This window comes from Mesitornis unicolor, unplaced genomic scaffold (genome assembly GCF_000695765.1).
Source record: "Mesitornis unicolor isolate BGI_N332 unplaced genomic scaffold, ASM69576v1 scaffold25984, whole genome shotgun sequence".
Classification (NCBI taxonomy): domain Eukaryota; kingdom Metazoa; phylum Chordata; class Aves; order Mesitornithiformes; family Mesitornithidae; genus Mesitornis; species Mesitornis unicolor.
In genome coordinates this window covers 704-16371 of record NW_010179845.1, presented here as the reverse complement: position 1 = coordinate 16371, position 15668 = coordinate 704, and the positions used below count along the sequence as shown (strand labels likewise).

The window sequence follows — 15668 nt, the reverse complement described above, 5'->3', positions numbered from 1 at the left end:
GTCAAAACGGAGTGGATGGTAACGGAGTGGGACAGTCTCAGGCCAGTTCTGGTTCTGCGCCGTCGGAGCCGCACCCGGTCTTGGAGAAGTTGAGATCCATCAACAATTACAACCCCAAGGATTTTGATTGGAACCCAAAACACGGCCGGGTTTTCATCATTAAGAGTTACTCTGAGGACGATATCCACCGTTCCATTAAATACAACATCTGGTGCAGTACAGAGCACGGCAACAAGAGACTGGATGCCGCCTATCGCTCCATGAACGGGAAGGGCCCTGTTTACTTACTGTTCAGTGTCAACGGTAGCGGTCACTTCTGCGGAGTAGCAGAGATGAAATCTGCTGTGGACTACAACACGTGTGCGGGTGTGTGGTCCCAGGACAAGTGGAAGGGACGTTTTGATGTCAGGTGGATTTTTGTGAAGGACGTTCCCAACAGCCAGCTGCGGCACATCCGCCTAGAGAACAACGAGAATAAACCAGTGACCAACTCCAGGGACACTCAGGAGGTGCCTCTGGAAAAGGCTAAGCAGGTGTTGAAAATCATTGCCACCTACAAGCACACCACCTCCATCTTCGATGACTTCTCACACTATGAGAAACGCCAAGAGGAGGAGGAAAATGTTAAAAAGGTAACTTGTGTGTCTGTCTCGGCCAAGTCCTGCGGGGCAGGAGCTGGAGGAGGGGCTGCCTTGCGCCGAAATGAATTTGGGGCCTGGAGGTGTGGGCTCGTGAGCGGGCGTGGTGGGCATCGCGCCGCTTTTTGGCTAGCGGTGCGCTCACATGTGGAAGCCGCTGGCCAAATGGCAACCTCTGTCTGGGGTGGAAATGGGTGCCAGAGCAGCGTGAGGAGGCTTGTCCAAGCCCAGCCTGCTGTCGCCTGCTCTGAATCCCAGCCCTCCCTGAGTGCTGTCTTTAAACAAAACTGATTTCTGTGCTATTGTCAGCTCCTGTATGGGAACGGTTTCAAGCAGGAGGTCAGTGGGGGGTTTGGGCAGTTGTTAGAAAACAGAGCTGGGTCTTTGAGCGGCCGCCTAATCCACCCCCTGCCCAAAGTGGGGTCAGCGTGACAGATGTTTCCCACCACTCCTAAAACCTTCAGGAGCGGCACTTCCTGTGCCTCCCCAGGCAATCTATTCCTACGCTTAATTATCCTTCCTGGTAGCAGGCTTTGTCTAATGCCCAACCTCAATCTCCCTCGCTGCAATTGAAGTCCGTGCGTGCTTGTCCTCTCTCCGGTGGACGTGCACCGGGTCGTGCTGTTCCTCTTGGCACCGAGCTCTGCTGCGTTTGAAGCTGCTGTGGGCTATCGCCTGCATGGCCACTTGCCCAGCAGTGTGGCACGTGAGCCACGCTTGCTGCGTGGGTCCATCAGCTTGAAGCCTGTCGCCATCATCAGTTCCTTAATGGGAGAATTGACAGAATTCTCCCCAAAATTCAGTGGCCAGTGGGCCTTGAGTCTTCCTTGGGTGCCGCTGTGTTGCTCACCTGCGGCTGACCCTTCCCCACAAGAGGGGTCTTGCTCCTATTTGACCCAAACAGTACTCACAAGTGAGCGTTAGCACAGCTTTCTGGGGGCTTGCCAAGTTTTCTGATGATCTCTTGAGTTTCAGCAGTGGGGAATTTTCCACCCAACAGTTGAAGAACTGAAGCAGGAGCTGCAACTGCTTGCCATGACAGTTTTTTAATTTCTTCAATATGTTTTACTTTGAGCATTATCTGTATAAATAGCATCACCCATACCCAAAGGTGGTCACATTTTGCAACTGATACCCTAGCGCTTACAGCGCTCAGAGAAAATCTGTAAGGGAGGAATACATTGCAAGGTGTGGAGGTGTGAACTCGATTTTTGTGAGAACCTGACTGGTTTGCGTGACTTCTCTGCCGAAAATTGTTCCGCTTGGTATCCAGCCTGTGCTGAAGTGGTGACTTTTCTTTTACTGACTGAGGTTTTGGGTGCAATCGGAAATCTGATCTCTGCAGGACATCTGTAGGAAGTTGCACTTCTCGTACTCCCCACATCTGGCTTTGGGGAGCAACGGTTTGCAGAAGAAATGTTGAGAGGGGGCAAAACGTTGCCAGGGGCAGGTGGGGGGTGAATGGTGGTCTCTCCTGCTGGAAAGCTGCTGTGTCTGCCATCTCTGAAAACCTATAAGGTGCTAAAAACGCATCTTAGCAATTATCTTAAAACTGTAAACCACCTTTACTCCTGTTCCCAGTTGCATTTTTGAAGTCTCCATCCCTGCTCGCTCTGGTTTCTTTGCGATGCGGCAGCGTGCGAGGGTTGGACGCGGTGACTGATGCACGCTCCTGTGCCGCCTCTCCGAGCCATGTGCGGTGGATTCAGTGCAGAAGCGGTCGATTAGGAAAACATTTCTTCTGTGAAAAGGAACTTAGTCATCTGCCTCTGAAATTCAGAGGCGAGGAGGGAGCCTTGCAGATACGCTGTTGCTGGTTGCCTTTTGCCATTGACTCACTCTTTGTTGCGTGCTCAGGGCCCCTGCCCTGCGACATCCGGCACAGAGGAAGTGACTTGGTCTTTCTTTCAGCAGCAGTTTGACCTCTTCCATCGCTTGCTGACGCAGCCCTGGAGATGGTTGGGGTTTCTGTAGCTGCTCGTTCATGGTTTCATTGAGAAGCTGTCATTTTTTGTTCAAGGAAGTTTGGTTTTTTTTTTCTCCTGATGGTTACCCAGGGCCTGTGGGTGGCAAAAATCCCCCAGGCCATGCTCTGTGTGCCATGAAGCATCTCAGGTAATCACCTAGATTAAAAAAATATATCAGAAACCAGAGCTGAGGCACTGGGAGGTTAAAAAGCTGCTCTGGCAGCAGGCGGTGGTGCGGCTCCCTGCCTGCAGTCTAGCAAGCTGCTTTTGTGTCACGGAAATCCCATTGCTACCAGCTCTTTGTCTCTGCCACCACTCTTTGGATGGGTGATAAGTTCTGCATTCCTGTTCCTTGAAGCTTAAACGTCTCCAGGTTTGCCTTGTTTTGAATTTCCAGCAAGCTGTGGTTGTTTCACTTGGTTTCCGCTCTCTCAGCCTTTGTCTGATTTGCAGCTCGATTCCTGCTCCCCACCAGAGCAGATGGATGAGCTCTTGTGAAAGTCTGGGAACTCTTGAATATTCTTTTATACTTCTCACTGTTAGTCACTTCTTAAATTCCCTAAAATACTTCCCAGAAATCAAGCTTATTTAGCATTCATGCTGTTCCCTTTGGCCAGTGAAGGAAGGGAAATGGCTCAGTTTTGCAAGCACTGAAATGGTGCTGTTGCTCATCCTTTTCTGTCGCCTGTGCCCATCTTGCCCTCAACCTCCGTTGCTTTTGAATGTCTTCCTTTGCTCTACTAATCCAGTTTTTAAAAGCTTTGGATGTTCTCCTGACCCAAAATGATGAAGTGTGAGCCTACCTGAAGAACTTCAGGATTTCTTGAAACCTGTAACAGCCGCTTTTGTGGCAGAGCGTGGACTCCTTCCCTGCTCGGACTGGTTTCTTTGTTTAAAAATGTAGACCAACAGCAAAAATCCCCAGTCCATAGTAATCCACTTGTGTTTCTAGGAATGTTGCAGTGACCTCAGCTTAAAGATCCTAGACAGCGATGTGCTTGCATGCAGAAAGTTAACAGCTGGAGTTTTGCTGAAAAGCAATGGATATAAACTCTTAAGGGAAGTTTATTTTGGTTCTTTCTTGGATTTTACTTTTCTTTCTTTGGTTTCCTTGCTCAGGGTTGGGGTACTCGGCCACTTGAGGGTTTCAGGGATTTTAGGAAGGCCATTGCATCCTGTCCTGTCCTTTCCAGGGCTCGGTGGCCAGGTTTGCAGTTGATCAGAGATGCTCTGTGTTGGGACTCGGTGGGCGTTGAGGGGGGATGAGCTGTGCAGGACAGGTTGGGTTTTGTGGGGTTTTTCCACACTGAAGTCAACCTCAGCAGCAAGGTGTAGGGTGCCAGGTTGGAGCTGTGGTTTCAGAAAGGTGCTGCTTTGTGTCTCAGCTGACGCTGTCTGCGGGTTAAAGGAGAATTAACAGTGACAAGTGTTGCTGCCCCCCTTGGAAGATACGATTTAAGGGAAAACTAAGTGGTGGTGTACTGAGCCTGTTTGAAACCAGCAGAATAGTTCACAGTCGCTGTAAAAAAGGAGTGCTGCTGTACTTCTGATGTATCTTGCAAAGCTCTTTTGTTTTCTTCCTAATTTCTAATCTTAGAGTGGGGGACAGAGCATATTTCATGTGGGGTGGGCTCACTTCTTTCTGTTAGTTGTCCTGGCTAGTGCTGTGTTGGCTTTACCGTATCCCCCAGGACGGTGTTTTGAACCACCAAATTCAGTTCCTGGCTGTTGCATCTCCAGACAAAGCCAAGTGTTTCCTGTGGCAGCGAGGGAACGCTGCTTGCTCTCACACAGCCCCGTCCATCCCGTGATCCCAAACCGTTTGCTTTTTCTGCTCCAAATCCCGACCATAGCAAACTTAATTAATTGATGCACCAGGACAGAATTTCCTTGCTGCAAATACCCTCCAGTATTCAGCACCACAGACGGTTTCTGTTCATTTTCAAGCCTTTTAAATCCTGTCCATCTGTGTCCATGCTCGTCTATAGCTCGGTAACAGGGGAAACACAAACCATGCTGCTTGTTCTCAGAGTTTGGTGCTGGCTGTCGGGCATAAGGAGTGCTTTGTGCTCAGGATATTTTAAAGTCAGCACTGCAAAGCCTTTTAACAGCATTCTCGTGTATTTTTGGCTGTGTTTTAGCTTTGTTTAAAGGCAGGAGAAAACCAGAGAGGAAGGCTTAGATCTTGCTGGTGCTTTAATCCATGTTTTCTGCTGTAATATGGGGGAGTTTTTCCCTCATCCCTAAAAGGGGAGCGACTGGGAGCCATTTCACTGCAACTGAAGTGGAAGCTGAGTGGTGGAAGAGCAAACCTGTTGGATTTCCCTCACAGCCCTGCCTCGCACTGTTAATATCTCATTACCAGCCTTTAAAATAAGATTCTCATCTGTAATGTTAATATTATAAGATAGAATGTTATAAAATATGCTTAAAGTCGACTTTTTGAAGTTAATTCAAGGGGCTGTCGGGATGCACGGTTTAAAGGTACAACCTGGAGCAGAGGGGGTTTATTTCACGTTGTGAACTTGTTCCCAACTCACTTTTTGCCCGCTTGGTGTGGGTAAAGCTTCATTCCCCCCTCATCCAGGTTTATCTTCACCTTGGCTGGGTGATTTCAGCTCCCAGTTGCTGAATACCCTGAACTGATCATCCTTACGTTAATTGCATTCATTATGACCATACTAATGACTTCAAATGAGCGTCTTAAATTGGAAAAAGGGCTCTGTTCCTCCTTCAGCAGTGGAAATTGCCTGTGTGCGGCTGGCGGATTCCCTCGGAGCAGCGCGGAGGCTTGGTACGCGAGCAGGGAGCGTGTGAGATGTCAGCAGCCGTGGCTGCCGGGTTTTTTCCTCCCAGGAGCTGTGGATAACTCGCTGACACTGAGGTTAATAGCTACTGACACAGGCGGGGTGGTTTGGCTTGTGTTGTTAACAGCGAGTTTTCCTTAGAAGATCACAGAATCACAGAATCCCAGACCGTTAGGGATTGGAAGGGACCTCCAAAGCTCATCCAGTCCAATCCCCCTGCCGGAGCAGGAACACCAGATGAGGTTACACAGGAAGGCGTCCAGGCGGGTTTTGAATGTCTGCAGAGAAGGAGACTCCACAACCTCTCTGGGCAGCCTGGGCCAGATGAGGATCTGCCTGTTGTTTTGTGCAGGGGAGGCACCAGGCCATGGTCCTGTTTGGGACCTGGGTTTTGTGCCTGGTGCAGGGGGTCACCAGTTGTTGCTGAAAGCTGATCAGGATCCCAAGGAAGCTGTTGAAGTGCATCGATAGTGAGCCTTGTGTATAGGCAGTATATGAAGCTTCATGCACAATGTTCCTCGCTTGTTCTTAATGGAAATGTAATTCTGCAACAGGTTTTTGTCTGAGAAGTCGTTTTATTCTTTTTGTCTCTGGTAAAGCTTTATGTGACAGGTATTGTTTAGGAAGTTGCTTGTTCTGTGCTGTGTGATCGTTTTCGTTGCAGTTATTACAGTCCTCTGGTTTTCCTGGATGTTCCTGTTTGTACCTGGTAGTAATTGTGCTGTTTTACAGCTCCGTGAGTTCATAAACCAGTTCCTTACTGGTGCACAACGCTGGATGCTGGCCAGCCAGAACAGTGCCACCCTGCTCTTGCTGCAGCAAAGGTACCCAGGGAAGTCCTCGTTACCAAGGGCTGTCATGATCCTGGGTGACGACTGGGATAGGGAGTTTATTGCTGCTCCTTCCAGTGCCCAGTGTGAGGCTTCTAAATTGTGTCTAAGTCACATAACAGTGCGTTTGAGCAGTCAGTAATAAAGCATTTGGATTTTGTGAGCTGTTCTTCAGCAAGAACTTGGAGGTGAATATTGCATTTCAGGTTCTGTAGCATTAGAACGTTTTTTTTATTAAAAGGAGGGGGCGTTTTTTTGTGGTCAGCTGCAGAGCAATTTCTTGTAATACCAGTTTAGAAGACTTAGATAACATCTACCTAAAACTCTGTCTTCTGTTTCTAATCTTGGAGAGAAAAGAAACCACACTATTTTAGTTTCCTTCCCTGTGTGTGCAGGGGAGGCTCTGCTCTCTCAGCTCTGCTATTTGTGATGTGGTGCCACCTCCTGTAAAATGACTTCAGACGCTTTCCCATCGTCATCTGCAAACCTTTAGGAAACCGTGAAGTCCTGATCCTCAACCTTTTGGCTGATCTGGGGTTAAGCTGATGGGAGTGCCATGTTCTTGGTGTGTTTAAAGGGGAAAATAAAGCTGAAATATAAAACCGCATCCCAGTGAATGCTGCTGTGTGTTCCCTGAGCGGCAAAGAAACGAGGGTGCACACAAAGGGCTGTGGGGAGAGCTGGCTCTTTTACTTGCTCGTGAATTCAGCTCTTCATGGTTGACAGAAGTGGGCAAATAGATCTCTTGTCCTTTCATAATGCAGATTATTGTGGTGTGTTTCCCTTGCAGCATAAAGTATTCCTCCTCCCTTGTTCGGGTGGAGGCAGTATTTTAGCCTCAGACACAAGGACGACTGCAGTGGACCCCAGGACTAATGCCACATCCCTGCGGCTGTGAGATCTGCTGATCCGATGGACGCGTAGAGAGGCGTCGCTGAGCATCCTTGCTCTTTTTCCAAGTAAAAAGCTCTCTTTGCAGCTAACAATAACATGGTCAAGAGCAAATGCCTGCAAGGGCGTATTTCTCCATCTCTGTAGGTTTTCCTTGCCTTCAACAACTTGTGGCTCAGGAATTTCTTTGACCCTGAGGATGTAGCTTTGTCTTGAACAGCCATGATTTCTCTTCTAGGCCAGGATGTTGATGCATCCTTGAGCAGCCTCAGAGTCCCGCGGCAGCGAGCACTGCAGCTTAATTACGTGTTGTGTAGAGGAGCAACTTTGGGTTTGCTGTGAGCCTGCCTCCTGTGATGCTCCCCAGTTCTCGTGCTGGACGAGGTGGTGAGCAGTGGATTTCAGTGCTCTCTGTTCCTGCTCTGCTTTCACAGCCGTGTCTCTTTCAGGCCTGGAGCACAGTGGCTCTGCAGATGAAAACGTCCTTTGCTCATCCCTGTTGCTCTTAGCCCCTTTTCCAGTTCTTTGTGCCCGTGGAGATGGAGAGGAGCAGAGCTGCACCCTGCTCGGGGTAGAGGTGCAGCGTGGCTTTGTTTAAAGGTGTAGTGATCTCTTCTGAGTGATGTTTGCTTTTCTTGATGGTAGGCATTTTCCTGGAGTTATGGATCATAACCCTGAGCTTGCGTTTGCAATTGTTAATGGTCACTCTGAGCCTGTCATCTCGGAGCAGAGACTGTGCTTTTTCCCGTGGTGATATTTAATTTGCCTAAACCAAGCAGACCAAATTCACCCCAATGTTCTGCTGCTTTGTCTCACAAGGTCCTCAGTTTCTTCAGTCCACTGCTGGTTTTATTGCCCTGAATAGCTTTCTAGCATCAGTAAGTTTTGTCACTTCGTTATTCACTCCTTTCTCTAGTTTTTATATTACTGTATGGAACCACAAATTCCAGTGAAGCTCTGTGGGTTTTCTCTGCACAAGATCATTAATTCCTTGACGTTACACTTGCACAGTGTGACACAGGACGCCACAGAGGTGTTATTAACTGCCCAGCAATGAAGATTTTGAAACACGAAAGGGTCCTTCCTTTTTCCAAGGAATCACGTGGTGCTCATTTTCCAGTGCTAATACAGCACGAGCTGTGATTTAAGGTAGCCAAAGTAGTGAAACACATTTCGTGTGAACTAAAATGAGAAGGAACAGCAGTCTGCTTAAAACCAAGAAAGCCAAACACACTTTACTGTATCTGGTGTAGGTCAAGATGTGCTGTGATGCTCAGAGTGAGCCTCTGGTAAATGTGGTCAGCAGTTCAGCACCATTTGCTTAAACTTCTGCATTAACTATTCCAAATAACTTAGTCTGTATTATTAACTCTTTTAGTGTTTTGTGAGGATTTTGGTGTGGATGGACAGGTCACAGCCAAGTGCCCCACTCCATAGTGGGGAGATGGAGCTGCCCAAATGGGACGTGTTGGCAAACTGCAAGAAGAAACGTGGCAAACTCCTCATCCCTTGTCTGATGGGGAGGAGTAAAGGCTCCCTGCTGTAAGACAAGGAGGGTTTTATTTTCCATCCTAGTGACTCGAAAGGACTTGTGCCCTTGTTGTTTTGTCCAGTTCCAGTCTGTGGTGGCAGCCCAGTTGTCCTGGCGTGCAGTGCCACTGGGAGTCTGCCCAGGCTGCTCCGCTCTCAGTGTTCACCTCTGCTCGTAGGTTTTTCACCTTTGTTTCCTGTGTGAGTTTTTCCCCGTGGGACAGGGCTCTCTGGGAGGTAATTATAGATGTTTGTGGCAATTGGGCTGCTCATTGGTGCAGTCAGATGTGATGTTCCAGCAAGACGATGCTCATCCTTTGCTGTTGGTTGCATCAGTTCAAAAGGTGCTGTGAAAGACGGTGGGGAACAGCAGCTGGGACCACCTCACCTGTGCAAAACCCAGTGCATGGGGAAGGTGCTGGCACTCTTTTGCATCCTTCTTACCCCATCCCCGAGCTCTGATGTGGAAATTCACTGATGTGAAGTGCGTGGCCCCTGTGGTGTTTATGTTCCTGATGTTAAGGCGTGTTTTGGCTTAGCTGAAGAATTGCGTTTTGCTGTTCTTTATTTATTCTCCATGACTTCATATCCTTCTGACTAAACGGTGAAGTGACCGGTGTGTAGCAATGCTGCGGTGTGCCCAGGTTTCGAGAGGAAACCAGAACTTTCCAACTGCCCGCCCACGCGTGCCCAGTGTGGTGACAAGGGGACACTGGGGCTTCCTGCTGCATTTTGGGGGGCAAAGTAGGAGTTGCAGGGGCTGACCGGGCACAGCTGCTTGGCTCATGTTTTCTCAGCGATGTGTTTGTTCCTTTTGGGGTTGTGTGGATATTTGGGTTTGCTTTGTTGCATTCTGATCTGTAAAACAAAAAGGTCTTTCCTGCTCTGACAAGCAGACGCTTTTATTTGTGTATCTCCTGTTTTACTTCGTGGTGCTGAGCTCTGTTATATGTGATGGGAGGATGAAGACACTCGACTGTAACCAGATGCCTGTATCTTGATTTTTATCCCCTTTCCTAGGTGACACAGACTGGGATGGAGCTTTTCTCTGTAACTCTGGTGGCTTTCTAATGCCAACAACAGGAAAACCTCGTGTTTGGTTTGTAAATCAGTCAGGACTCGAGGCTGTTTGTGGAGCAGATGAGCAGAATGAGAAAGTGATGTCCATCACTTGTGCTGACTGCGGCCGTGCCTGGAGCTGATCCCGCTGGGAAGGCCGTGCCTGCCCTTGCTCCCGATTTTGGGAGGCGAGTTGGGTGTTTGCCTTGGTGATGTGGGCACATGGAAATGCCACTGCGGTGTTTGCCAGGATTGCATCCAGTGTGCAGTAGGCAGCAGAGTTGGGAGAATTCAAAGAGTGAAATGCGGTTGCAAAGAGCCCACGTGGTTGTGGGCTGGGTTGTGCTGTGGAGCGGAGTCTGATGAGTGAGAGGTGTCCACAATAAACTGTGGTTTCTGTGCTGCACAGCCTGGACCCGTGCTCTTGGTTCCTCTCCAGGCCCTGCCTTTGATTATAACGTTGTATTTCCCCGTCTGCAGTGTGGCAGTAAGGTCCTTACTTTGCTGGAGCAGTCCTGAGGTTGAACCCCTGAACCGGTGTGCAGCGTTGTCACCTACTGTCGTCACTTCTCGCTACAAACCCCTGAGGTTTTGTTGTTGTTGGCTCCCCACGGCGTGACCAGATAACACAGTCTCTCATCAGCCTTCTCCTCCTATAGTTGCTGCTATCAGGACTGGCTTGTGACATTGCTGCAGCCCCCTGGGGACAGCGGTGATGTGACAGAAGTGGCTCAAGGAGGATGATTACAGAGGCCTCCTGCTTGGATGCGCTCACCACGTCTGAGCGTGGTGCCAGCTCGCGGTGACGTGTGGGTGTCAGCACTCGAGTTGGGCGATGGCACACGTCCTTCTGGTCACTGGCGCCTCACTTGGCGCTTCAGTCACTTGGGTGCTGTTGCTGAGGGGTTTGGTGAAGGCGGGAGCCTGAGCTGGTGTCTTTTTCTTGCTCCTCCCACACGGCTCAATAAGAGGAGGCCCAGGACTGATGAAAGCACAGCCAAAGGGAATAAACCATTTTTTGCAGGTATCTCTTTGCCCTCCAGGGACTTCATATCGGACCAAAGCCCAATGTACGCCTGCAAATGCTGCTCTGCTGTAGCTGGGTGGGTTACGCCATCCCCGTGGCTGTGATTTTGGAGGAGTATGCGCCGGGGTGAAGCTTTACAGCCCCACTGCCCTTTGCTGGGTGTTCTGGTCCATCTGTTTGCTGCTCAGTGATGATGTGGGTGCTCGCTTGGTACTCCACAGCACCCCGCCGTGTTGCAGACTCTTAGGACGCTGTTTGTGGCACTGATGGAGGGGAGCGGGTGGTTCTGTGCCAGTATTTCAAGGTTGGATAGCAGGAGGCTTTAAACTGAAGGCTGGGTTGAGAAAAACGGGGCTATAATCCACCCTGAAATTAAGATGTTCACTTTAGGCCTGTCTCTGGTCCCTTCTCTAGCTTATTTCTAGCTGTTTCCTGCTCCCTGTTCCTTACACCGACCTTGGGAGCAGCTTCACCTTCACAGCAGGGATGAGCAGTGTCGGATTGGGGTCCATCTGCTCTGCTAATGGGGCGTTGCGCTCAGTGGGACCCTCAGCCACCGTCTGCACCGGGCCCAGGACACCAGCCCCGGCCACCAGCAGGGATGGGGCTGATGGAGCCTGGCAGGCGGCTTATCCCAGGTCTGATTTCGGGAAGACTGAAGCATTAACTGGCGGTTGTGGCTCCTTCCTGAAGGAAGGCGTCACGTTGCCATCTGTCTGTGCTGAACGCAGCGTGCTGGCTGCCGATCAGGAGGAGCAGAGCTGGCACCTGCCTCGATTTGCAGCTTTCCCTGCAGCGCTTGTTTCACTGCGTGTTCAAGCCTGGCTTTGCTTTCCACCAAGGTAGTTCTCTTTTTGCTGCTGGGTGATGGTGGTTTTTAGCAGCAAGCAGCGCCTGCAACAGATCTGGGCAGACTGGAGAAGAATTAAGTCGACTTATGTGGGGCAAATATTCTTGAGGAGAACGTGTGCCTTTGTCTAATCCCTCTGCAGAGGGCAATCTGTGCGTGGTATCGCAGAGGGCTGACTTTGTCCTCCAGCTCATGCAGCAGAGATGGAGCTGAAGCCTCCGTGGGGCTGCCAAAGGTGCGTGAGGGGCTGCCAAAAGCTGGGATATTGTTTGAGGTGGATGCAAAGCCTCCCTTTTTTGTCAGGTTTCTAACAGTTGATGGCTATATGTACTGTCAGCCCAGGACTGAAGCTTCTTGGGGTGAGCTGTCCTTGGATTTAGCAGTGGTGGCAGAGGATGTTGTTTCTCGAAGGGAAGGTGCCTCTGATCACCGATCACTGTGGGGCAGGGGAAAGGGGGAGGCAGCTCTGCCCCTGCCCCAGCATCAGGGGACACAGCCCCTGGCAGAGCAGCATGCGTGCAGGGGGACATCCTGAGCTGAAACCACCAGAGTTTGGTCTCAGACCCCAGCAGGGTCCCTTCTCCCTAAGTGACACCAGGGAGAGCCCGCATTGGCTTGATGGGCACCTACTGCAGGTGCTGCTGGGCCATGGAGCTGGGATGGATGCAGAGCTGGGATGGATTTGGTGTCTCTTGGGCCTGGCTCAGGTGGTGGTTACCTCCCTGCACCGCTGAGCATGGAAACCAGAGCCAAATCACCAACGTGTCCTACGCAAGAGACTGCCTGCGCTGGGAGAAGATGCCGTGAAGAGGCAGGGACGAGCATCAGCCAGAGTCCTTCAGCTGCTGGCAGGTTTTACTTCTGAGGGGCTTTCATATCATCTGTGAAGAGCGCTTTGAACATGGGCTGGGCAGCAGCTCTTGACCCTTTGGGATGGTCTCGACCCACTCTGTAAAACCGAACCAAAACCCAGGACAGAGGGGCTGTAGGAGCCCTTGATGCCTGGGGGTATTTGCTGCTCAGCGTGGGGCAGGTGTTTGCCTGGATGCTGTGTTCCTGCAGTGCTGGAGGAGAGATTTGGGTGAATATCCAGGGGGTGGCAGCAGCAGTTGGTGGGAAACCCCTGTGAACCTGTTGGGTTTGGAGCCAGGTGCAATCAGTAGGTTTCAGAGTTAACAGTGAGGTGTTCCGCTGGTAGCTGTGGACTCAGTTCCTGCAGCAGAGATTCAGTGCTGGGTTTTTCCCCCCTTTTTCCCCAATTCTTCCTTAATTTCTCCTTCTTGGTTGTTGTTCTTTCCCCCTCCTGTTCTCTTGATGCTGTTAAAGCTCCAGCGTGGCGCCATCTGCCTTGGGAACAGCCTGGGGACACTGCAGTAGGAGAATAGAGGAAGAGAAGCAGAGCTGGGTATCAGCCCTCGGAAAGGGGTGACAGAGCACTGGCCCAGGCTGCCCAGAGAGGTTGTGGAGTCTCCTTCTCTGCAGACATTCAAAACCCGCCTGGACGCCTTCCTGTGCAACCTCATCTGGTGTTCCTGCTCCGGCAGGGGGATTGGACTGGATGAGCTTTGGAGGTCCCTTCCAATCCCTGTTTTACCCAAAAATTCAGCAGAAGGGGGCAGACACAGCGCTGTCCCCCATCGCATCAGCTCCCTCACAAAGAGAAATCCTCTTCTTTCCGACTTGTCTCACGTGGGACAGGCCCCATTGTACATCCACACCTTGAAGTGCTGATGAAAAGTGGCAAACAAATGTGCTTTTGGCTAACGTGTTGGTTTTTTTTCCCTCTCTTTCTGTAGGAACGCCAAGGCCGTGTCAAGTAAAAGGCCATTCCTCCCCCAGAGACTGCAGCCGAGCTCGCATCCCAGCGACCTGTCAGAGAGAGGAAGGAAGAGCAAAACAAAAAAGAAACCTCCCGGAGAGAATTAGGAATTTATTCTTTTTTTTTTTTTCTTAATTTCATTGACTTAAACAACAGAAAAAAAAGACATTTACGAACTTGCGGGTTCAAAAGAAAAAAGTATTGGAATTTCACGAGACATAGGACTTAAAAAAAAAACAAAAACGACAAAAAAATTCCCTTCTAGGTAGAGTATAGGTAAAAAATGTCCCCTTTCTTTTGGCTTTGGTTGTGATTGCGGAGCATCCGCTTTGGGTTTTTTTTTTGTTGTCTTTTTACGATGTTTTCTCGGATTTTTCAAGTCCGTAAGTGGCTTATGCCTTTGTTTTTATTTTTTGGTTCTCTTAAGTTTTCAACCCCGCTGCTTCCCTCCCTTCCCGCCCCCCTGCGCCTCCTTCCCCTGGTTTTGACATTTGCACTTGGAAACGCCGAGTTGTAACATCCACCGCGGAAAGTGGAATCGTTTGGGGTTTGGTTTTCTTTCCCTCGCCTGGAAGAGGAGGAATTCTGCAAAAAAATCAAAGAAAAGAGTCGGGGTTTTTGGCCTAAGAAGAATTGAACAGGAATTTGTCCACGAGGTTGTGTCTTTAAGGTGGCTCGTTTTTTTTCTCTGACCCTTTTGTTACTCAAAAATCCAGTACTAGGAGTCCTAAGAAATGTTCTGTTCTTGTGCATTATACGGATTTACAGGTTTAAGGCTGGATTAATTTGATTATTTTTTTTTGGGGAGGGGGGAAAGCTGAGAACAGTGGTTTAAAAAAAAAAAATCAACTCGTTTTGTTTACAGGAAAACGAATTCTGGACACACACACACACAAAGAAAAAAGGAAATATTGTAAACTGTGTAGTGAATCTGTTTCTTCAGTTTCTTGTTAAGCCAATGAGGAATGGGCGTTGCCTTTCTTTTCACCATTAATCACTTCTCGATAATAAACGTGAGATCCTGTTGAGCATCACTGGTGTCTGCCGCTCCCTCTGCGGCGCCGCCGTCTTCCTACCTTCAACCACCGAGGAAAATGGGGGTGTTTTTAGTGCTGTTTGGAGCAGTGATCTGTCTGCGGGCATCCCGAGCTCCGTCCTGGTGTCGCACTGGGGTTTGTTTGGTTATTAGCGGGTTGTTGTTGAGGGCGGTTGTGCTGTATTGAAAATACCGTTGTTATTGAGCTGTGGTTTGGTTCCAGCTGTTTCCCAACAGCTCTTCTCACCTTGGGTGGAAGCTGAGCCTGGTGAGCATCGCTGTGCCATCGCCTTGTTCCCATACCACATGGGGCAGCAAATACCCACCCTGCGTGCACCCGCCAAAAAAGCTGATTATTTTTTTGTTAAATTTGTACTCATTTTTGCTTCTGACAAACAAACAAATCCCAGCTCCAAGCAGCCCAGTCCGTGACAGTTGAGGACCTGGGCTGCTTCCCCTGCAGGTATCGAAAGCAATTGTGTGCCCATTTATCTTTTATTAGGTTATTTTACTTATTTTCTCTCTAAGAATTTCTGTCCCCTTAATGCTTTGATGGCTTTGGCCTCAGTTTTGTCTCTGAGCTGCACAAAGCCCCAGATTCCTTGCTGGTGTCCTTGTGCATTTGCAGAGGGAGCGTTAAACCTGCGCTGTTGCAGTGCTGGAGGAGATGAGGGCAGAATTGGCTTGAGTAAGGGCCCAAATTAAACAATTTGTCTTTGGAAAGAATCTGAATTATGAGTTAATAAAATGTAGCCATAGTGAGGGTTTTTTGGCCATGCCTTCAGGTGTTTGCGTGCTGGGTTTTAATGGTCAGATGTGGTTTGCTGCCCATTTTGATCTTCAGGGAATGACCCAAGAGATGTGAGAGGAATGGGAAGATGCGATTTGAAAACCTCAACAGATGCAGGTGTGGTGTCTGCAATTGTTTATATACGAGACAAAAAACCCCACCTTTAATTGCAGGTCGTGTCCACATCTTCTAACCTGGGATGGCCCCGTGCTGGTGGTGTGTGATGCTGCTGAAATTTCCCGTTGTGTTTCACTGTGTGAAAGCTAAAATATTTTATTTTATTCATTATTAATATTAATTCCCTTTTTAAGGCAAAACAGGGGCATTGCTGGGCTTCTAGAGGGCAACAGAAGGGATAACACTAAAATCAGGCCTAATGTTAAATATTAAGGATTTTTTTTTAAAGGAAGAGGCCACGTGAATG

At 49.3% G+C, this 15668-nt stretch overlaps 1 protein-coding gene across 1 annotated transcript; it reads left to right on the top strand.

Annotated features, from left to right (window-relative positions):
- Positions 1-8: 8 nt before the first annotated feature.
- Positions 9-13492, top strand: LOC104535792 (YTH domain-containing family protein 2-like; the record flags this gene model as incomplete). The annotated part of the gene is made up of 2 exons (XM_010182924.1): positions 9-632; positions 13396-13492. Coding segments are annotated over 2 exons (648 nt in total), but the record flags the coding sequence as incomplete, so codon positions are not given.
- Between the last annotated feature and the right edge of the window lie 2176 nt (positions 13493-15668).